Below are 23,129 nucleotides of genomic sequence, written 5' to 3'. Positions count from 1 at the left end.
GTTGTATTCTGGAATGAGGTCAGACACGAGGCTCCTCATTGCACGCGCTGATTATTATTAGATTCAATTTTGGGCCAATCGGCGGCGAAGGGGGCGTGGGTTTGGCGCAGAGGCAGCGTAGCGACAGCACGCCATTGGTGGATTTTTATCGCCGTTGTATCTGGGAAGGGATAAATGCAAGCAAAGGGGGTACCGGGTTTGGAGGGCTGCTTGAAACTCGACTGCAGATCTGCAGATGGAAGGTGGACAGTAACTCGCTCTAGGTTTCTTTTTTTTTCTCCTTCCCTCTTCCTTCCTTCCCCACCATGCATGACTTTTGTTTCTAGGAGAGGGGGGACAGAGTTGATGCAGAGAAAAAGCACTTACTTCACTTCACACACTGCACTTGGGAGCCATTTGTGAGTGGCCGGGCTCACAGTGTGGCACTCAGTCTGCGCTCTGCAGCTGTACAGACTGTGTTCAGTCACCAGCACGGCTGAATTGATTTTATGAGACAGAAGGAAGAGACTGATAACAGGGTAACACAGTGGAGAGTGGCCTAATCTGACCGTGCTGTCTCAACACCTCCTCGGAACCTGGAAATTAAACTTTTTTCCCCTATCTTTTCTTTTTTTAACACACCAGCCGTTTAAAGGCGACTCTGGACTGAACTGTTGACTGCCGAGTTGACTGCACATCTCAGGAGTGAATTATTTCTTGCGCTTCTTCTTTTTTTTCCTCTACTGAGCTCAAACTGTGAAGACGGGGGGAGAAAATAGCTGAGTTTGCTTTAAAGTGAATTGGAGGACCAAGGAGAGAGGGAGAGAAGGAGCAAGCACACCGCTCTCCCTCTGAGTGTCTAACCGGGACAGCATGGTGCAGAAAATGAGCCACACAGAGAGCACCGCCGAGGCGCTGTCCTTTTTCGCCGGGGATTCGAGCTCCGACTCCGGGGCGTGCATGGATCTGGACCCGGCAGCTTCGCCTCTCTCCCCGGGCTCTACGGCGTCATCGACCGGGGACAAACTGGGAGACAACCCGGCGTGGTGTAAAACTCCGAGCGGCCACATCAAGAGACCCATGAACGCGTTTATGGTATGGTCGCAGATCGAGAGGAGAAAAATCATGGAGCAGTCTCCGGACATGCACAACGCCGAGATCTCCAAGAGGCTCGGGAAGAGGTGGAAGCTGCTCAGAGACAGCGACAAGATCCCCTTCATCAGAGAGGCGGAGCGGCTCAGACTCAAGCACATGGCGGACTATCCCGACTACAAGTACCGGCCGAGGAAGAAGGTAAAATCGAGCACCTCCAAGCCCGGCAGCAGCAACGGAGACAAGGGGGAGAAACTCAGCAGTAACTCGAACAACACCAGCACTAAGACATCCTCATCTTCGAGGAAGAACGGATCCAAATCACCCAGCAGCAGCAAACCCCACAAATCACTTTTCGGGAGCAGCAGCAGCAGCAGCAGTAGCACCAAAGCATCACCGTTTGCCTCTGATCACCAGTCAGAGCAACACCACCATCACAACTCCCTCTACAAGTCCAAATCCGGCTCCTCGGCGGCCAAGCAGATACCGGATGGCAAGAAGCCCAAACGGGTGTACGTATTCGGGAGCGGCGGGGCCAACCTGAGCGTCAGCCCCACGTCCTCGGTCGTGGTCCCCGCCAGCCCGACGCTCAGCAGCTCAGCGGACTCCAGCGATCCGCTCAGCTTGTACGAAGACGCGGGCAGCGGCAGGGAGGAGGGAGCGGAGTCCCCGGGAGGCGGCGGAGGCAGCGGCGGCAGCGGCGGCGGCAGCAGCAGCCTGGGCGGGCACACATACAGCAGTCGGCGGGCCATCTCGCCGACCCCTTCCGGCTCCCACTCCTCCGCCTCGTCCTCCCACTCGTCCTCCTCATCCTCTTCCTCCTCTTCCTCGGAGGATGAGGAGTTCGAGGACGACATGCTCGACATCAACCCGAGCCCCAGCTTCGACAGCATGTCACTGGGGAGCCTCGGCTCCTCGGTGCTGGACAGAGACTTGGATTTGAACTTTGAGTCCGGCTCCGGGGGATCCCACTTCGAGTTCCCCGATTACTGCACGCCTGAAGTCAGCGAGATGATTTCCGGGGACTGGCTGGAGTCCACCATCTCTAACCTGGTGTTCACGTACTGAAGAAGCAAAAACAAACAAACAAAAACAAAACAAAACGAACTAACAAAAAAGAGGAACAACACCGCAGGTAAATGACCTGCACGCAACAAATGACCACACAGAAACAGGGCTTTCCTGGTACAGTGGGTGTAATAGTTTGTTATAACTACAGCAGACTAGTAAAGAGCCACTGAAACTACCCCCCCTCCCCAACACACACACCCACAACCCCCAGTCCTTGGAAAGTTCAACTTTTAAAGCAAATAAACTTGCTTTGTTTTTGTAATTTTCTTCGGATGCGTGGACTGCGGGACTTTGGTACAACCACGATGGTGGAGAGAGCTCAAAACAACTAGGGAGAGGGAGAGAGAGAGAGAGAGAGAGAGAGAGGGACGGCTCCTGCTTGTGAGACTCTCCGTCCTGGACTGTTTTGAACTGAACAACTTAACTGTGATTGATTTGCACGTAATGCGGTTCCCGTTGCCGTTCACTTAATCAATGTTGTCGCTGACTTTAAAAAAGAAAAAAAAGAGAGAAAAAAAAAAGAAAAAGGGACATTTCACAACTTTTTTTTACCAATCGCCAAGTGAACTTCACCACTGAAAAAGGTACAGAAATAGGACTGTCGTGCGACATTTTTTTATTGTGGTGTTTCACCGAAAGGAGTTTTTAATGAAACCGAGGTGGGTTGATGTTTTGTTTTTGTTTTTTGTTTTTTTAAGTCGGATATTTTCTCAAAGGCGAAAAAAAACAAACAAAAAACATGTTAAGCATGATAGCCTACTTTGTTCCTATCTTGTGCTGAGATTTTCTGTAAGACTGTCGAGCAGTTAAATAACTAGTATTAGAATTATTTAAATGGATAGGTGGCGCTCGCTTCGGTTTTCTTTTCTTTCTTTTTCTTTTTCTTTTTTTTTTAAAGGACATTGAAATAATCACCAGCTGTTGTAATTTTTCAAACTTCAGGATTCAAACGCAACTTCAAATCTGTGCTGAACTTTATAGCCTACACGTGTTCTCTACGATTCAGGACCAAAATTCTTTAATGTTAATTTTAGATGATAGTTATAGAGATCCTCACCGATGTTTTTTCATCCACTGAGCTTTGTTTTGTACATGCATTCAGATGCCATTTTATATGGGATGTTGTATTTATATACTGGGGCAAGCGTTTTTTGACTTGATCATTTTTTTTAATTTGTTGTATACATGATCTAATCCTGTGTTTTTTCTTACACGGTTGTTTGTCTGTATGTCTGTGTCTGTCACATTTCCTTCTCAGGCGAAGGGCTAGAGTTTTAAAAACACACAAGTTTTGATTTCCTTTTATATTTAAATGTACACACTTTTTGGACACTTAAAAGAGAGGAAACAGTTTGATTATTTTCTCAGTGTATTTTTGTACAAATCTATATAGAAGATGGGGGAGTCAACAATCGGTGTGTGTAGCCTACTAATACAGCTGTATTGGATTTCCTAATTTTTAATACCCCGACAGTCTGGTTTTCATGCTGCCTTCAAGTGCTCATGGCAAGCTCGTATGTGTGTGAGTTGCTTTTGTTTGTTTAGTTTTCTCTTTTTGTGTGTGTTTCCGGTTCCAATGCTTCTGTACGGACAGCTAGAGAAGCAGACCTTTCTATCACTATGCTGCCTATTGTGTAATTAGAGGAAGTAAAGGCACCTAATTTTTACCTAAGTGACTGAGCAGAGGAGATAACATGAATCAGGTATGCGGTTGGTGTGTAAATTCACTAATTTGGCATGGGTTGTTTCACTTTTACCAGCAAATACTGACGAGACCTCTTTGACGTCCCATCCCTGACCGTCCTGCATTGTCAGGAGCGGCATGAGATGCTGAACGACCCAGCTGTGAAGATGCAATTGCGATTTTACCGACAGCACTTGAAGGCAGCACCGGCCTTTGTATCAGCCTACCTTCTACGTTTACAGTGCTAGTCTGCAGGCTTCTTAAAGACACAGGAACGCATTATTTCTTTAGGCTGTTCCTGTGGACCCTGTGGGTTTAACAGCGTAACTATCTTCAGCAGCCACTTGTGTTTTGTTTTTCTTTTCTCTCTTTTTTTTTTTTTGTTAGCATTTCCAGTCAGATATCTTGCCTATGACAACAAATGAGGAGATTGTAGCTTTAAATTTGACTTACTTCTTGATGTTTTCATTAACTGATGTCAAATTTGCCAATCAACCACTGGATTGAACAGGCTATCATTATAGCAAACAAACAACAAGGATGACAACATCAAGCATATTCAAATTTCTGACTTGAGTTCCGCAACACCTACTTGTACTGCGTTTCTCATTGTATTTGAATATATAATCTTTTCTACTTGTCGGCTAACTATTAGCTAATAATTGTTTTAGTATCTTTATGGCATGGTGAATAGCATTTGTATTTCAGATTCAGGTTATTAGCTGTTGTGTTTTTCAGAAAAAAATGGAAAAAATGAGGAAAAAACGACGAAACGTGAACTCGATCTTTGTATATTTGACTGTATCATAAAGCAAAAAGATTGTGTGTTTATGTATGTTGTTGCTATCGAGGACAGGCACTGTCTAGAACTGCTATCTTTTACACATCCTTACTTACATTTAAGATGGTCAGTTCAGGACTCTTTTTTTATATATATATAAAAGCATTTTTAAATATATTAACTTTATTTTTCATCCATCCTGTGCAATATGCTGTGTAGAATTATCATTTATTGTCTCTAATCATGCCATAAACAAAGGACCTACCCTTTTTCTGAGACTCAGAGAGAGGGGGGTTAAACTCATGCCAGCTAAATTGTGTCCATTCACTGCCTGTCAGATTGTTGATATAAACTTGTGTACAGAACTTTTTCAAGGAAGGATAATAAATATCAGCTGGAACTGAAACTGGGACGCTTCTTGATTCCTGTTATCATTGCTAGCCTTCTGCAATGGTCATCATATCATTTGTCTTTTGAACGGGATATACCATGAGAGTAGCAGTCTAACAGGAGCCCATCAAAGCTACTGAGTCAGTTTACCTCTGCACCAGCTGTTCAGTTATTGACAGTTGTCATAATGACACATAATGCAGCTGTACAAAAACACCAGTATAGCAAACCATTCAATATGGATCCCATAAATAGACTTAGGATTCATCTCAAAGTTTCATCTTGACTTGGGGTTTGTCTGGCACATAATTTTCATCAGTAAAAATAAGACAGCAATACACAGAGTGTCAGTGATCCATAGATGATCAGCCAAGCTTTTGGAAAGCTCATCACTGTAAGTATGAAAAATGTTTTCCCTCCAGTTGCAGCACAATAGGCAGCATTGACTTAGAGTTTTATATCAGACTCCCCCGACTATAGACTTGGGATTGTCTTGACACTGTAAGTTATTGGAAAGCTTAGACCAGCAGTGTGGAACCAAGAAATGCATTTATAAAAAGTAGATTAACAGAGAGCAAATCAATAAGATCGTTTTAACCCTATAGCGATAAGGCTTAAGTGTACACCATGCATTCAGAATGAATCTTAGCAGGAGAGTGCTGATGTAAGGTCGGCATAATTATTTGGCCATATTACATGACCTAGCTCAGAAACAACTGGTTTCACCAACACCTTCCCATCAGAAAAAAACGTTATGAAAAGTCTTTATACTCCTTCAAGAGCCATATAACATTGATTTGGTCCTAGAGGATTTGGATTCAAATGCAGTATACATAATGCAAAGCCATTTTGATATTGCATAATACTGCAGTGAAAAGAGTTATGCAAATAGTTTGTCTACTGCAAATTGTGCATCTATACTAAACTACAGAGGCTGTAATCCCTCCAGAAATTACATACTGATTGGCCTGTCACTCAGATTAGATTTTTGGGTGTAGATGGAAAGGCCTATAAATTCTTAATTTTTAAATATCACGAGTCGTTACAAGCACAAAACATCTTAATTGACAATAGCTGCATAGAGGGATCAAAAAAAAAAAAAAAAGAGAGAGACATATCATTCGCTGATAAGAAAGACCTGCTTCATGCATCCCTTGTCACCCCCTGGAGAGTCCACACTCGTATGGTATGAGCAGCTAACCTGAGCAGTTCCATCTGACCAAATGAGGCTTCGCATCAGGGGACTATTATTTATGCATGTAAACATTGGTGGCATCCATTCCAGCACCCATTCACCTAGAAACCATATTATATGGACAATGAAGTGGTAAGTATAAGAGGTTTTACCACTTTCCATGATTTACAGCCCCCATTTCATTACAAATGTGCTTCTTGAGTAGCCTACTTGGGTTTGTCTAAATGTCTAAAATTTATTCCAGCTAAAGGGCAAAATGTTGCCCATTTACATCATTAATACAAGCTGCACACACTAGAGCCACTTTAAGTGGCTGAATGATAAGGAATAGCCGGGATATTAAGGATACTCAATTATTGGAATAAATGTTAAATCTTCCACCTAAGGCAAACAATTATTCTATTTTATTCTATTCTTTTCTATTCTAGCCAGTTGTGTTGTATGTGGGCTGTCTGGTGTTCAGACAGTCATGATTTCCCTTCCCCCTCTCCCAGACAGACCCTTTGTGTGGGGGATGGGCTGGTTTAGCAGCAGCCAGCCAAGGCCCCTCCAGCATAGCTGACAAGCATGTCTATCTGTCTGTAGTACTTGCATGTCTCTGGGGGCCTGTCTGTTGTCTGTCTGTCTGTCTTTGTCTGTGTGTGCCTAAGTGTGTCTGTGGTTCTATGCATAAAATTAAACCTCATGACATGACCCTCAGTCAGAGCAGACACTGTAAGCCTTCATTATTCATGCACTTTCTTGTTATTAATGTGTGTTCCTTCCCTTCTGTCAAATCATAAACTGTCACATGCTAAATTTTGGTATATTGAATGAATTGTCAGCATGCAGGCAGACTTCCTTTTACACTTTTCGATAATGCTAAATTGCTTTGTTGAATTGTGCGAAAATACTTTAAAAGTAGCAGCTTCCCTTCCCTTCCCTCTAACCCTTCTGCGTATATGACAATGTCATTACATATGGAACAAACATACATTGTTTTTAATGCTACAATTGGATGCATAGTTAACAACAAATTAAGTATGTGCATTTATAAAATGTTAATAATTTATCAACAAGATATCTCAGGCAGTTCATTAGGTCACACTTGATACCATATCTGGACTCCAGTATCATTTCAGTTGACGTTTTTGTACATGTAAAGGAAATACAGTAAGTGTGCTTTAGTGCATTAATCCACAGCTGATTTTATGTAGCTGGTGTATGGTACAGCACCACACAATATGCAAATATTCACATATTATCAGAGCTTAATTGGCTGTGTGTGACTACTGCCTTTGAACTGAATGTGAACACAGTCACGCGCATTGTGTAGTACCAGCTGTAGTTCTTAACATCCAAACGTTATAAATATGCATCATGCAAGAAGATAATATCGTTGGTGTGTGGTATAATCTTACACATTTCCTAAGAGCTCCAACACTTCTCTGTGTGTATGTGTGTGTGTGTTCACGTCTCTAAGCTGTATGTAGCCTGTTCAGTGTGCAGTCTCATGCATGGCTCAGCTGACTCCTCAGTGGGAGTGATGCAGGCATCAGCCAGGGCAGAGCAGAGCAGACTAACTGCAGTCCAACCACAGCAGGGGGTACAGGAGTTCTGCAAGAGGTGGGTGAGAGACGTGTGACTGTATCTCCTTACCTGCCTCACTGCTTATGCAGCTGCTCCAGGAGGGAAGGGAGTGAGGAGTAATGATTTTTTCCCTGCCTCTGCTTTATGCATTTAAAAAAAAAGACTCCTTTTCTGTTTCTTTTCTGAAGTAATATCATGACTTTTTGTTGTTTTCAGTTGAGATTGGTTTTCCAATATTGTACAGCATTTCTCTTTTATCATTTATCTCTATCTGTCTGGCATATGAATGGAGGACAGGTGAGGGTAGTAGTGTTTTCTTTTCTTTGGTATTCTAGTCTGTACCTGACCAACTCTGTATCTGACACATTCCCGTAGGCTTGCAGTCACACAAACGAAACAACATGCAGACCGCTGTACGCGGAGAAGTTCCTGTTTGTCTGGTTTGCCTCCAGGACTAAGGTTCTTAAAGGTGTTCTGTTTTGTGTCTGTTAATAGAAAAAAATACTTGTCCATTTGGTGGAAGCAACTATGGTACACCAGGCAGAGCCACACACGCCAACACATGCCATACATTTTAACCCTCCTGTGAAAGGGGTGTGGGGGAGTGTGTGTGTCTGTGTGTAATGTTGTGAGTGCACGTATTGGCATATGTCTGTTGTTTGTCTGGCTGTTTCATTTCTCTGGGGCATGTCATTATTACTGTCAGGAAAAAGAAGTAGACTTACATCTACCAGGGGGAGTTCCAGTACCCCTCCTCCGTTCTTCATAACCAGAGGATATGAGGGACATATTCTGAACTGAGAAGTGGTTTATCTGACTCTGACAAATACCCGAAGATCTTGTTCTCTTCAGTTTGAGCAGGAACTGGACTGTTGATGGAAATCATGAATCTTCTGTAACAGGAAACTATGCTCATGTAAAAACTAAAACAGACTGAATTAGTAAAATGAAGGAGCTGTTTTTTTCCCCTTATCTTGGCAGCCTACATACACTCCAAATGATGCATTTCAGTTTACAAGGTTTCACCCTGTAGCAGCAGCACTGCTCTGTGTCCTTATTTATTTGACTCTGTGCATCTCAAAACAACCTTTCTCTTTTGTCTCCTCCTTTGTTCCCCTGCTGGTGCAGCCCAGACACAATGGTAGTCTCCAGGCGGTTCAAACAGGAAAGTTTTTTTTTTTTTTTTTTAAATCAGCTAGTCCATGTTACCCTTACATATAATACTGAAAAAAAAATCAAAGAAGTGAGGAGAAAAAAATGAAATAAGTGGTGAAGCAAAGATTGTTTAGTTTGACAGTTTGAAGTGTTTTTGTGGCTGTCAGAATAAGAAAGTTCTCAAAAGCAAAGACCTGTGAGATGCTGGCAAACAAAAGGCGTGAGAGAGAGGAAACAAATAAATGGCAAATGCAATGTTGAAATATTCATAATAATAATAATAATAAACGTGACAGAATGATAGATGGATAGTCATTCATTGGGTAGGAGTAAGTACATAAACTGCTTTTTTTTGGGGGGGGGGGGTTGCTGAGTCTAACTAAATAAAAAAAATCTTAATCCAAAACAATGAGCCAGCGTGCCCTGCGTGTGATCGGACCTTCGTCTACATTGTTGTGTGCATAGTTGTTTGACTTTGAGAGGGCGGGACTCTTTGGAGAGCGAAATGAACTAGGCGCGGCCAAAAGGAGCCCCATCCATCTATCACACGTGTAGACAAAGGGGGACTCCACAACACAAAGCTAGATGTGCCCTCTCAAAACTTTTTTTCTACGACGTACGGCGACGCACGAAGGACAAACCTTCCCTCCCCCACCCCCAGGTGAGTTCTCTACCTGTTACTATTATCATGATTATTTTCTTCTTTGCACCCCCGGAGCGATCTTCGAAATGATTTCCAGCTAAAAGTTGCCTGCTGTAGTTGGTGCGTCAGCGCTCAAACTTGAGCACAAAGCAGGAGGGGGAAAGGGAGAGAGACATAGAGAAATAGAGACGGCAGGGAGGGAGAGAGAGAGAGAGCGCGAGAGGAGCGGTCCCCTTTTTCCTTTGTCTGATGCGGGGCGCTTTGAGGAGGGAACTTGCGGGGATGCTCAGACACGCATCTTCATAGAGCGCCATTAAACTCAACGTATTCTGCATTAAAATGAATTGACAGTCATCTTTAATGCGGGTGAGATGCGGTTTGCTCTGGTGTTGTGTTTGTGTTTCTTTTGTTTTTGTTTCTTGAAGATGTTGCGACGCGCAAGACAAAGCAGCTGCCTGTCAGAAGTTTGAGGAGAGGAGGACCTTTTTTTTACGCACGCCGGAAAAAAAGACGAAGTGACGATGATTAGTTAGGTAATAGTTTGTAAATAGTTTTTTTCCCCCACATGCCCGTAGTTTTATGATAGTTGCGTTCGCGGTCTTGCAAAGTTGCCAGTTGCACTGTGGGAATTCAGAACAATGCAATCAGGTGTAAAGTCTCCAAGAAACAAAACAGCAGCCAGAGAAATTCAACTTGTTGCACGAATGAGCAGTAAACTGTGGAGGCAAAGGGATGCGATGGGAAGAATATAAATGTGTCCGTTTGGAAAGTCACCAGGAAACTTCTTTTAGTTTATTGGAAACAGAGCAACAGGTATAAGTCGCTGCAGCTTCTTTGTTACAGTAAAGGCTCCTTTGTTCTCAGTCCATACAAAGAAAGCCAACAGAAACGAGCGCAAGTCCTCAATGAAACAACTTTTTGAAACGCCGAAAATGATTTTTAGGGTTAAAAAAATAACTTTATCTAAAAATGAGTGAAAAAGCTTTTATTTCCATTTTCCCTCTTAAAACCACCGGACCGTCTCCAGATAAATATTAACCAAATTGCTGTTTATTTGACAGTATTGAATTTTTATGAAGTGTATGAAACACAAAAAAAAATAATAATCCCAAAAAAATTGAAGTGATTTTTTAAACTTTCTTTTCCACATGAAGGTGTGGCCAAAAAACTTGTTTGAATTTCTGCATTCCATTGTACACTGGCCCAACCCTAAACTTTTTATGCACACTTAGAAGATAAAATTTTTATAAGGAAAGCCTTGTTTTCTTAAAGTTTTTGGCTCACCGTATATTTATTTTTCCAACTTTTCAACCTTGTGCTGAATTCGTATACACATGCACCTTTGTACCTGAATTGTTAATTAGATATCAGTTATGGTGTAATGTATCATTTAATGTCGTGGTTATTATTATTTGCTAATTTTAAGCAATGATGAAAGGTGTTGCTCTCTCACAAAGTTTTAACTAAACTGCTCTCCATCTTTTTTTCCCTCTTATTTCTCTGGGATGTGTCCTTAGGTGGATTTTAACACCAGATTAACCAGCAAAGCGTTTTCTCCTGCGGGAGGTTAAGGAAATAAAATATGTGGAAATCACATGGAAGATGTACAGAGTCACCTATCAAGCAGCTTATAAGGCGACGAGGAGGATTAAAAGACTGCAGTTTTCTTTTGGAGAAGGTGAAGACTCTTAAGGATTTAAACTTCAGCAGCATCAGTGCCAGACGGGATGCGTTTTCGGCACACTTGGAAATCTAAAACTCACGGTGACACTCTGAGGATTATAAAAATGTGTAGTACGTCTCTCCACAAGACATGTCCCAGCCCAGACTCAGAGGGATAGCAGGATGTGGCATTTCTGGTCCTTCTCGGCCCGCAGGATGGGTAGGTAACAATACTTTATACTGATGCAGCACTTGTTCAAACACTTGTCTGCACAGCTGGTATGGCTGAGCAGAAAGTCACACACACACACACACACCGTTCAACATATTTATCATATTGCTGTACTAGAATATTTGAACAGATTTTAGGATCAAAGTTGATTTAATTTCAGACAGAACTCAAGAAAAACTTTATAAACGTATTTTTTTTTTTTTGGGGGGGGGGGGGTTCATGAAGACAAGCCTAAAAAACTGCAGTCTGCCGTGGTAACCTGTTGTACTATTTATGAGTGTGAGGGAGAGGTGAAAAGGTAAAGTCACTCCTTTCACTCTCTTTGCAGCCCCCTTATCAATGATGTCACTGAGAGCCAATGAGAGCCTGGAGTGGTACTTGTCAGCATCCAAGCTCCACCTCCAGCCTCTTTGTGCATGGCAGTCCACATGGTCCCGCAGCATCACATTTTCACCATGCTGTCCTCTGCTGCAGAGAGGGACAGGGATACTGAGATGTTGCCCTTGGCTGCTGTCAAGCTAAAGTACCAAGTCTGCTTGCAAAAAAAGATTAAAAATAAAACTTGTGAGCGTATGCGTGGAATGACTTTAGGAGTGTGGAGGGATGGAATGTTTGTTTACATGAGTTATTAGAGTTATTGAAAATAAATAATCTAAATATGTATATAAGATTGCCTTTATGATTACATTCATTCAGCTAAAATCAAACCAGTTTGTGTTCTTTTAGCTGCATGTGTTAGCACTAGAGCTTAAAGACTGAGGAAAAACACATGGCTCTGCCACCTCCTGCTCCATGGCTCAGGTCACAGCGGGAATGTGGGTCAGTCAACACTGTGACACAGGTGGGACAGATATAGGTCAGAGTCAGCATATGGGTGCTGATGAGTCATTCATCTACAGTAAGCTGGCACGGGGTGCAAAAAATATCTGCTTAACAACTCACTGTGGCACATATAATTGAATATATAATATGTAATACAGAGCTGAATGGGCAGCACAGCGGCGTTGTGGTTCGCACTGTTGCCCCACAATAAGAGGTTCGGTTCCCGGCCTGGGGCCTTTCTGTGCGGAGTTTGCATGTTCTCCCTGTGTCTGCGTGGGTTTCCTCCGGGTTCTCTGGTTTCCTCTCACTGTCCAAAGACATGCGATGACATGGCGATTCTAAATTGACCGTAGGTGTGAATGTGAGTGTGAGTGGTTGGTTGTCTGTGTTGGCCCTGCGATGGAATGGTGACCTGTCCAGGGTGTACCCCGCCCCTCACCCAATGTGAGCTGGGATTGGCTCCAGCAGCCCCCTTGACCCGGATGTGGATGAAGATGAGTGAGCGAGTGAGAACTGAATGGGGTCTGCACACCGTTCACTGATTTCAACTGCAAGCAAGGTAGATTTATGTGAGAATAATAGTTTTCCACATTGTACCGTTCATTTAGTGTGTGAAGTGGACTGGACGCCCTGCAGACCAAGCTCTGATCGTAACACTTGAACCGTTTCACGTACTATTTACTTATTACACTGTGGAGTAAAAGTGCGTGGATTCAACTCAGCTCCCGATTAATGAACTTGTGGGTGAAACAGAAACATCATTTAGCATAACCAATCATTGTGACAGCCCCAGCACTGAGCTCTTAATAGGCATCGCACAGACATGGTTTCTGCTCCAATACAGTATGCACCAGTGTGTGTATGTTAATTACATTGCTTATCTGTCATGCTATTATCAAGTACAGTATAGTTTTCATAACATTGGCTTTTTAGTGGACACTTCATGAGAGCATGCTTCTTTTTTTTTTGTTTTTTGGTATAGCTGTCCCAGTGGGAGTTGAGCTGCTAAACCTAATCCACTGAGTTGCAGGCGACAACATTAGCACAGCAATCTGTGGCATCTTCCAGCTCTGAAGTCTCAATATCCCTCTAAGCTGGAACGCTTATTAAAATGGGAAAGGGTTTCACACCATCTCTTTTTCTGCAGCATATGTGCAACTAAATCTGTTTCACTATAATCTTTCATCCATCTGTTTTTGCTATTACACTAATATAAAGTCCTCCGTTCTGTTGGTGAAGACTGATGAGGACCATAAAGCATGTTGCAGTGTTGGAATGGGGCGGTCTTACCTACCTTTGGACTCAACTAGAACTGCGTTTATATCCGCATTAGTTTATATTATCCAGTTTTAGTAGTGCTCTGCACAGCGTGTGCACATGCTGGACTGATGTTACACAAAGTGCTATATACTGGAGCACGACATTAGGCCTCGAATAACTAATCATTAGCGTAAGCCTAATTCTCTCAGACATGCTGTGGTCAGCCTCAGGAAAGCTATCAGGTTTAGTTTTACCACTCATTGCATGTAGCTCATGGGCACTGCAGCTTGTAGTGCCTCATAGTAATCACTACAGTAGTTTATGTATACACTTAAACTAGTGAAGTTCCAATCTGTTAGTTTTTTTTTTTTTTTTTTTGCAGGATTTTATACCTACACATGAAACATTGTCGACCCACCATTGTGCACATGTACGCCATGCTTCGCTGAATTTGTGCAAATTTTGCACTCAATGTAGGGTTTGATGCACTGCTACGAGTGCTCACAGATGGACAAATAAATGTTGTGCTGCATCTTCAAAGTGGAGCAGCCGCTCAGACAGATTTTGTACATGCTATTCGGTATGTGTTGTGACAAAAGAGAGCGAGAGGGAGATTAAACTGGTGAGGACGAGCAAGTAGTGAAAAAGCTGCAGCAATAAATTTAGTTTAATTCCCCCTCCCCCGCATCTGAAGTTGAGTTGACAGTCCCTTTGTGCATATCAGTGAGTCATACAGGACACTTCGCTGTGGGTACAGTATAGCGAACTACAGTGCAGTAAAACATTAGGCCCACCATTACTAATTGTGACGACAGTCCTAATTCATCCAGCTACAAGCATTCTGTGGTCACCCTGTTGCAAACTATCAGAGCTTAGTTTTACCACTCAGTGCCTGTAGCCGCGAGATAAGTTAACGTGCTCTGCTGGCCTGCTAATACATACTCACACAGGGGGGACGGGAATAAATTATTTCTTTATGACCGCGCATGAGGCAAACCATTCAAAGGAGGGGAAAACGTAGATGGACAGGGGTGGGGGGTGATGGGCTGAGGAAGAAAGTAAGAAACAGGAAAAAGATAGAGAGGAATGGGGAAAAGAACAGGAAAGACAGATGAAAAGGACAAGAACGAGACAGATAGAGCTAGTAATTCTCTCACCCTGCCACAGCAGAGTCGACATTTTATTCCTGACTGTGACCAAGTTCATGAAACAACAAACAAATCCAGAGATTCCTTATTCTCTACAGCCAGAAAATGAATGCCGGTCTTTTCCCACAGGTAGCATTGAAAACATTGATCTCAGGGACAAAACATGGTTTGCTCTGGTAAATAATCACGATACAGATTTATTTTGTATTTTTTTAGCTCTTTGACAAGAAAACTCGTGTGACCTTTTGAGGAATTTTTGCCTAGTTTAAAATATCCACTTAAGGCAAAGACAAATTTCTGGTGGATAATGTAACCCCCCCCCCCCAAAAAAAAAAAAAACCCAAAAAACCCCAAGAAGTTGTCACTAGCAAAATCAACATAAAACACACTGTTATTGCTTTTAGTGTGTACAAGAGGCAATTATCAATCACTCGGGGAAAATGCTGAAATGCTTATGTCTTGTTTTGTGTCCTCATGTTTTTCTGCTCACTGCACATTCTTTCTGCCTTCTGGGACTTTAGCGAAGTAAACAACAAACTGCAAACAATGCCGTGACAAATCAATCAGAAAGCACACAACTGTAAGCATCAAATCAAAATTCACTGGATGAGAGATCACATGGTGTGCTGCGCAGCAGGTGGAACTGCTCCTGGAGATATTACTTTGTACTCCTCCCTTAGTTGTAGAGCAGGTATAGATATTTCCAATAACAGCTTCGGTCAGTTGGCTATCTCTCTATTAGAGGTCAATTTATTACCTCCATAAATGCACAGCATGTTGCTGTCTGGGGATGGACTGATAATCCCGCTAAAGACTGGGGTTTTATCAAAGCTAAATCTGCTGCTCACACATGGGGATGGGCGTGCATCAGGAATACCCACATGGGAAAACATACTCACACAGACGCAGACTCGGTATATGAAGACAGGCTTGACTGGTAGACAGACACATATGGAAAGACCAGGATTTTAACACAGACAAATCTGTTATTGTCTGGTTGTCACGAGATTATGAAGCACTGATTTTATAGGCACAAACGCAGACACACACACATGTCATTAGAGGTTACACACTGGCCTGCTTGTTGAATGCAAAGTGTGAATGACTGTGGTTTAATACTCGTGATAGAGACAGCTTTGCGAAAGCTTTTACTGTATGCTCTTATTTTTTATTATACGGTTTGTTCATGATATAGTTATTATAGCATTTTGCTGTTGTAATAATAGTTTACAGCGTTCCATAGATGGTACTCTGCTGTTTGAACGGTCACCAATAATTATCTTTCCCCAAGTATCTTATCTAATCCTATTTTGTATCTTCACTGTTGATAGTGGTGGAAGCCAACATGATATTTTGAAAATATTGCACCCAACTGCACCAACTACCCTTTTGGGCTGGAAAGAAATTCAAAGACATACATAATTTGCCAAAGTAGCATTTTGGTTAATGTGTGGTAAATAGACCATAGAGGCTATTTAAGACATGATGATACCTACACACTGGCAAGAAGTCTCTTGCTGACTTTGCAGGACCTTAATACCTCCAAACTCAAATTTCATGGCTTTTTTTATGCCAGTTCTTTAAACCAGCTCTGAAACAAGAGCAATCACTGTACACTTCACCTGTAAGCCCTATTTATGTTTCTTTAGTCTGTAATATATTGTTGTTCCCCTTAACATCTGCCATGTTTGCCCGATTGATTATCAGAAACAAGAAGCTATGATCTAGTGAGTGGAGTGCTGATCCACTTAAGTGCAAGAAAGGTTCACGCCATGCTGGAGCGTGGCAGAGAACTGAAAGTCATGGATACTGCTTAGTTGAAATCACATCGAGCCGGAGAGATGCCAGAACGGACCACACTGAGCGAAGAGAGGCCAGCCTTCAGCCTGCCACCGTCTGTGGTGGGTGTGAGTGCAAGAGCCACCTTTGCCACTGCTATTCTCCATACAGATTTATCAATGAACAAACCACCTGTCCCTATACATCAAGTCTAACAACCACACATGGATGTATCATACAAAGTTTCCAATGAAACCCAAAGTATTGCTACCTTCTGATTTTTCCAGGTAAACTTCTATTGTCAATCTGTTTCATGTATCTCCAACCCCCACCGCCACCCTAAAAATAAAACTCTTTTGTCTGCCAAGAAAGTTAAATTTCTCTTCATTCGATAGTAATCTGTCTTAACTGTCAGTCACAGCCACCAAGGGAAGCCCTGTGGCAGCCAGCTGAAAGAAGCATTAAAATGTGCAGTTTTCTTTGAAACCGTCCTCTTTTGATTTCTTGAGAATTTTGACAGTAATTACTTAAAAAAATATATATATTTACTTTGCAAAACAAAATAAGGATCACAGCATGTTTGCAAATTTTTCATAAAGTGATGAAAGCACATGAGAACGTTTAAGAAAATACAGTGATGGAAAACGGTGAGGGAATGCAATAGATGAACACAAACTCCACTCCTGCTTAGTTGGAGTTTTCCTTTCTTTTTATTTAGATGATACATTACAGTGTCATATTTTTCTGTCTTTCCCTATTTGATGATACAATGTGCTGCTTGTGTTTTAATAGGAAACCTTGTATATTTCATATAATACAGGTGGCCTGTTGGCATAATTCTAACACCCTGTAATGTGGCTTTTTGAGAGTTTAGACAAGGTTCATTGTTCTGGGATGAGCTGTAATATGGTAACCTCAGATCAGAGTTAGATGACAGTTCACTTACAAACAGAGACTATTCTTACATGAATACCTACAACAATATCTTTATGTATCCGTGCTCATGTAATGCTGAGGCCTATATGCTTGCTACAGTTGGAGCATGCAGGCTAATCCAAAACACTATCTTGTGTCATATCTTTTCTTTGCTGTGTAACACTTTGTCAGGGCTGCACGCTATGGTTGGCTAGTGCTGAATAAGATCTGTTTTAATGGAGATCTCTTTGAGCTTAGCTGGATGTGGTGTGATAAATCAGACTATATCCTGTAACGATAGCTTAGATACCAGGCTTTAACCTTCCCCAACACACCCTTTTCTTCCTTAACATTTTGGATTCTTTTTTTACACTAAGATTACAGCGCGGGATGAATATTTTTGCATCTTCCAACTCGATGTTGTATCAGATCTCTTGAAGACGTTTAGTGATAGCAGCCTTACCCGGCAGCATGTGGACGGAATCAGGATTTATTTGAACAGCGTCATATCTGTTGGTTAAAGACTTTGTTGGTTAGTTTCTAGTCCAGTTAAAAGGCTATATACATGTAGCTCTATACAATATACCCATGCTATTACTGTGAAGGTTTTGAGGGCTTAAAATGGTACACTCAAAATAATCTCAGCAAATAGCCAAATAGCTGAAATTTTTTGTTTTTGCTTATTATATCCATAACCATCTATCTATTATTTCCTTTGTCCATTTAGATAAATATGTGCTTCATATAACAGGTACACACTGCTGACAAGTGAAACATAATGCTGTATTGATGATTACTGCCCATGTTGATGATCAGCATGGTGGATTGTTATTGTCTGGGAATCTGTGTGTAGGGCGATGCCATTTACAGCCATGTGCCACAAAAAAAGTTTGGTTTCCTGGAGGCAGATGATGCCCCAGAGCATGAAAACCTTCCTGTAAGAGTATGTGCACTGACACAATTTTCCGGTCCAGTGTGAGGCATAATCTGAGTGCCTGGAAATGGGATGAATAAATGCGCCACTCTCACTAATACAGTAGCTCCATGCAAAATACAGCATCTTTGCTGGATACATTTGGATATAAGCCCAATTTTATGTAAATGGCGCCATACACAGCAGTTTAATAGGAGCTTAGATTTAATATGAAAACCTTCTGAAATAATGGGCACACCCATTTAAATATATATGGACATATTTTAGCTTTTGACAGGCAAAATACATTGCTATTTTCACCTGAAGTGATCGCCCTTAATGTGAGGTTTTTTGAGGCGCAAAAAAAAATAAAAAATCCAGATTGCAATTTAAAGCAAAAGCTTTTATAGACAATATAAAAGATTCAGTGAAGAATAAAGGCTGGCATATTTCTTTTCAGGTCTTTTCATTTGAGGTCAATGTGTAATCTCTGGTGGAAATGTGGCTGAATAAGGCCAAGTCATGCCCTACTCTTATTACCATGCATCTAATTACTATGCAGCAGCCGTTAGCTATTCTGTACTATGCAGCGTTGCCAGCGCCAGATCACAAGGTCAAATTCATGGTACTTGTAAATGTCCTTGCTGAATAAAATTAGATTGTGCTTCAGATTGTGTGTACTGTATGTGTGCGTAAATTGCTGACAATCAGAGGCGCTGGAAGTATTGCGCACACACACACACCCATGGTCAGCCCACACACAGTGTTTGGCGCACAGCCTGTAGCGATGTTCACAACACCTCAACACTAAGCCCCTGCTCTTATTAAGACAAACCATCCAGTACTGAATCACAACAGACGTACATTTATTTTCAGACAAGGTCAAGGCTTTCTCTTTGGCAGAGAAATGAGCTGAGTAAGCATGAGTCATGCTTTCAATTATGCATAGGTCCGTTAGTGTGCATGCTGTGACTGACAGGCAGCGGTGGCTGGACTCACCCATGACCCTGCAATCTGCCGGCTGTTGAAAACCAGAAAATTTTAAATTAACCGTCCAATAATTGACAAACGTGTTTCTAAGAATTTACAAATAATTATTCTAATCTAAATGAATTATAACCAATCAAACTGCATCATGCCTTTTAAAATAGATTATCCTTGTGCCAACGTCTTTATCTGTTTAGTGTGGATGCTGTAGTAGAAATATCTTAAATTCAGTCTTGCTAACAGGACTAATTTGCTTTCTTTCCAAATTAAAGTGGCCTAACACCTTAATTGGCCTAGAGAAAACTAAAGATGTTCACATGCAACATAATTGTCAATTAATATGTCTCATTTACGTTTATTTTGAATTGCCTGACTTCACATCAACACCGCAGCCTTGAGGAACCTGACTGGCTTTGTTCAGACTAAAAATTTAATTCAGATTCATTTGAATATTCCCGGCCATACAAAGTTAATCCCTGTGCACCAGTGTGACTACTGTTCTTTTCCTTTTTTTGGGTGGGTGGGGGGGGGTTGGAAGATAATCCACTTCTATTCTCAACAGTGTGCATATGTCTGAGCCTGCAAGTGTTTAGTGTGCATCAGTGATTGTGTGTTCAGTTGTGAGGCCGTCTCTTCCCTGCTGTTTGTGTTTGTGTGTGTATGCCGCGGGTGTTTGCATGCGGATAGACAGTGGCTACTTTTGCAGCTACTTAGTAAGCTCTCTGATGTCGTCGGCTGTGTGTGGTAATGAGAGCAGCTGACACAGTGAACTGTGGCCACTCACAGCCACAGATATTCAGTACGTGATTTGCTCTTTCTTCTAATAGCCCCCCCCCCCATTTTTCAAATTAATTCTGTCTTTCTTTGCCCCTCTCTCTCTGCCTCTTTATCTCTGTCTCTCTGACTTAAGTCTTTTCTGTCTGATTTTCTCTATCACACAGACACACAGTGAGATGCTGCTGTGCCACAATAGAAAGTGAGAGCACTGAGCCAGCCTCCTCTTCAGTTCACCGCCAGTTCACTCGACTCCACACTGACAGAAATGACGCTAGGCAGAAATGCAAATTTGACAGCAACGGTGTCAGCTTCAAATGTTTAACATTACTCCTCAAAACTTCAGGTACCAGTTTACATTCACTTAAAAGGGTAACTCAGACTTTTAGACAACGGTCTGCATTATTCTTTTCTCAAAAGAAAAGAATATCTTAGTCTGTTAGACCGTTAATACGCTGTCACTTTTTGCTGAGTCGTATATCTCAGAAGTTTCAAATCATCTAAATATATTCTGTAAAACAGATGTGAAGGTGTAAAATGTTGCATATGACTATTATCACACCAAGTGGCATCATTATTTTTTCCAACATAACACATTCTGGGACATACAGTCTCAGCAGAAGTTGGATTTTTCTCTTTGTCATGTCCTTGTTAAACTTAATTAATCCCACAAAGTTGATGGTTTTCTGCCACCATCTTTTACAGTGGGCACGGCTGGTAATCTGGTTGGTTGACAGGCTAGTTTACAGCCTGCTTCACACTCCCAAAGCCTGAGCCAAAGAAAGGGTGGTGGAAAGACAAGTTGTCCTTGTCATGTGGAATTTTTTTTTTTTTTTTTGGACTGTGCCCTCAGACAAGCATGTAAAATTCCCTGCTGAGCTCTGCACTCTCCATCAATACGTATGAGTGTGTGGCTCTCATCATCTCAAGCTCTGACTCATACTTGCGTTACTTTCTCTGTCACTTTTCTTCTCCCCTCTAGCCACACTTTAACTTACTTCCCTCCAGACTCTCCGCATCTCTCTCTCTCTCTCTGTTTCATGCTGGTATGCATTGCTGTTTTTCAAAATTTGCACTTTAAGTTTCCTTTCGCCGATGTGGTCTGCCTGTCACAGCTGGGATGTCTGTCTTTTTCGCTTCCTCACTATTTCTCTTGATCTCTGGCTGTCTCTCTGGCTGACTGCCTGCCTGTTTCTATTTCTCTCCCTCTGCAAATTTCTGGCAGTGTCTCTTTGTCTGTCTCTTCCTCCCACTCTCCACCTCCCTCTGTCTGCAATTCAGCATCTGAGTATTAATGTGTTTAAATGTCTTTCTGATTCTTTCTCCCTGATTAAGTCACTGTCAAGTTCATCTGATCCCTGTGAGAGTTTGCTGCTTTACAAGGTTCCATTCCTCAGATTACCTCTAATTTACATTGGGAGGATGATGATTTGTTACTTTTTGAGTGAGTTTTGGATTACTTTTCCCATTCCATGGCCAACCTCTCATGTTTGAAAGCACCAGTAATACCAAAGCAAGATTAAATCAGGATTCCATGGTTAGGAAGAGTGCTTTAATTGTTATGTAGCCCATTGCACGCTGTAATTTTAAACACGTAATTTTCAATGGCACTTTTTGCTGACTTTGACCTGGGTCTGGATATGAAAATTTGTCCTATTTTTTTTTTTTTGTTTAGCAATATCTGCAATAAAAACTAAAACCACCTACTGTTTAAAATATGTACCTCTTTTCTAGTTTGAACACCTTTTCTGTTCTATTGGACAGGGGCCTATTCACATCTGTTTATTGTTTATGTTGCATGTGTGTGTGTGTGTGTGTGTTTGTATATTACAGTGTGCTCACCAATAAACACTTGTGAGTATATCTGTGTTTATATTAAGTTCCCTAGGCAACCCGGCCAGGACATCTCCAATTGTTGACATGGAATTTCTTCTCAACAATCCAAACCACTGGAGCCATTGTCTCAGGCTGGGGAGCCATAAAACTCAATTTCCCATGGAGGAGGGGTTGGGGGGCATCCTGAAGTCCAAATGTTCTTATCTCATGCACTATTAAGCGGAGCAGTGGGGTGTGTTGGTAACGTGGTTTAGAGTCCGTCTGTCACAGCCTGAGGGTATGTTGCTTCAAATCCACAGACACACACATATATATATACATGTGCACACATATGAAAGAATGCATATGCATAAACACAGATGAAAGGCGGCTCTCTGACACACATGCATAGATTCCCCTCTTACTCTCACTCACCCATTAACACACACAAACACGCACGCTGCCTCAGGGCTCTACAGCCCGAGTCCTATATGGCCTTGGTGCAGGTCAGAGGGGTTGACTGAGACTCTCACTTCATTAATCACAGCTGGGAAGCCAGCAGCCTTTTTTATGTAGAGTTTTCCATATGCATTTACCCTTTATTCAACTTTGACTCGAGGGCAACGTATGGAACTAAAGCTGCCTTTTAATTCTTTAATTTCATCTAGGAGGTAATGTAATTGATAGACTAGTGCATATGTATGAACATGAGTTAGCTAATATGTGAATACCATAAGTGAGCATTACTGTTGTATTTATGTTTTACACAGAATCAGTCATAATTTGGTTATTTCAGCCATTCTGAAGCATCCCCTGCAAGTGCAGAGTCATCACTATCAATAGGACATTAGTAAGACCAATCATATGTAGGAACGCGCCATGGTCACCCCGTGGTGATAAAACTAGAAGATGAATGAGTCAGAGAGACAGTTCATCTATGTATCACTTGTTCAGAACAGGGCAGCAGAAAAGACGATGGTGGGCACTTGGAAATGAAACTAATTTTGGTGAAATATTTAGACTTTTCAGCAAGCAAATTTCCTTGAAGCCAGTAAGCACATAATCTCCAGTGTAAGCTGCAACCCTCAGGGGGATCTGGGCTTCCAATCACTTTTCACTGTGTACGTGCAAGAATGATTTTATATTTTTAACAAGTATACACAACAATCAACAAGTTTCTAATGGTCATCTTTCTCTCTGCAAGCACAAACTTAAAAACATAACAGATAGTTCATGCATAGTTTGAACTTTGACAGCCCTTTT

At 41.8% G+C, this 23,129-nt stretch overlaps 1 protein-coding gene across 1 annotated transcript; it reads left to right on the top strand.

Moving 5' to 3' along the window:
• Positions 1 to 216: 216 nt before the first annotated feature.
• sox4b (SRY-box transcription factor 4b) lies at positions 217 to 4,584 on the top strand. Its single transcript, XM_029504914.1, has 2 exons — positions 217 to 2,801; positions 3,903 to 4,584. Exon 1 carries the CDS (start codon positions 853 to 855, stop codon positions 2,137 to 2,139), a length of 1,287 nt encoding a protein of 428 aa, XP_029360774.1. The 5' UTR covers positions 217 to 852; the 3' UTR covers positions 2,140 to 2,801; positions 3,903 to 4,584.
• The last annotated feature ends 18,545 nt before the right edge of the window (positions 4,585 to 23,129 follow it).

This window comes from Echeneis naucrates, chromosome 6 (assembly GCF_900963305.1).
Source record: "Echeneis naucrates chromosome 6, fEcheNa1.1, whole genome shotgun sequence".
Lineage (NCBI taxonomy): Eukaryota > Metazoa > Chordata > Actinopteri > Carangiformes > Echeneidae > Echeneis > Echeneis naucrates.
This window is presented reverse-complemented; position numbering and strand designations above follow the sequence as displayed.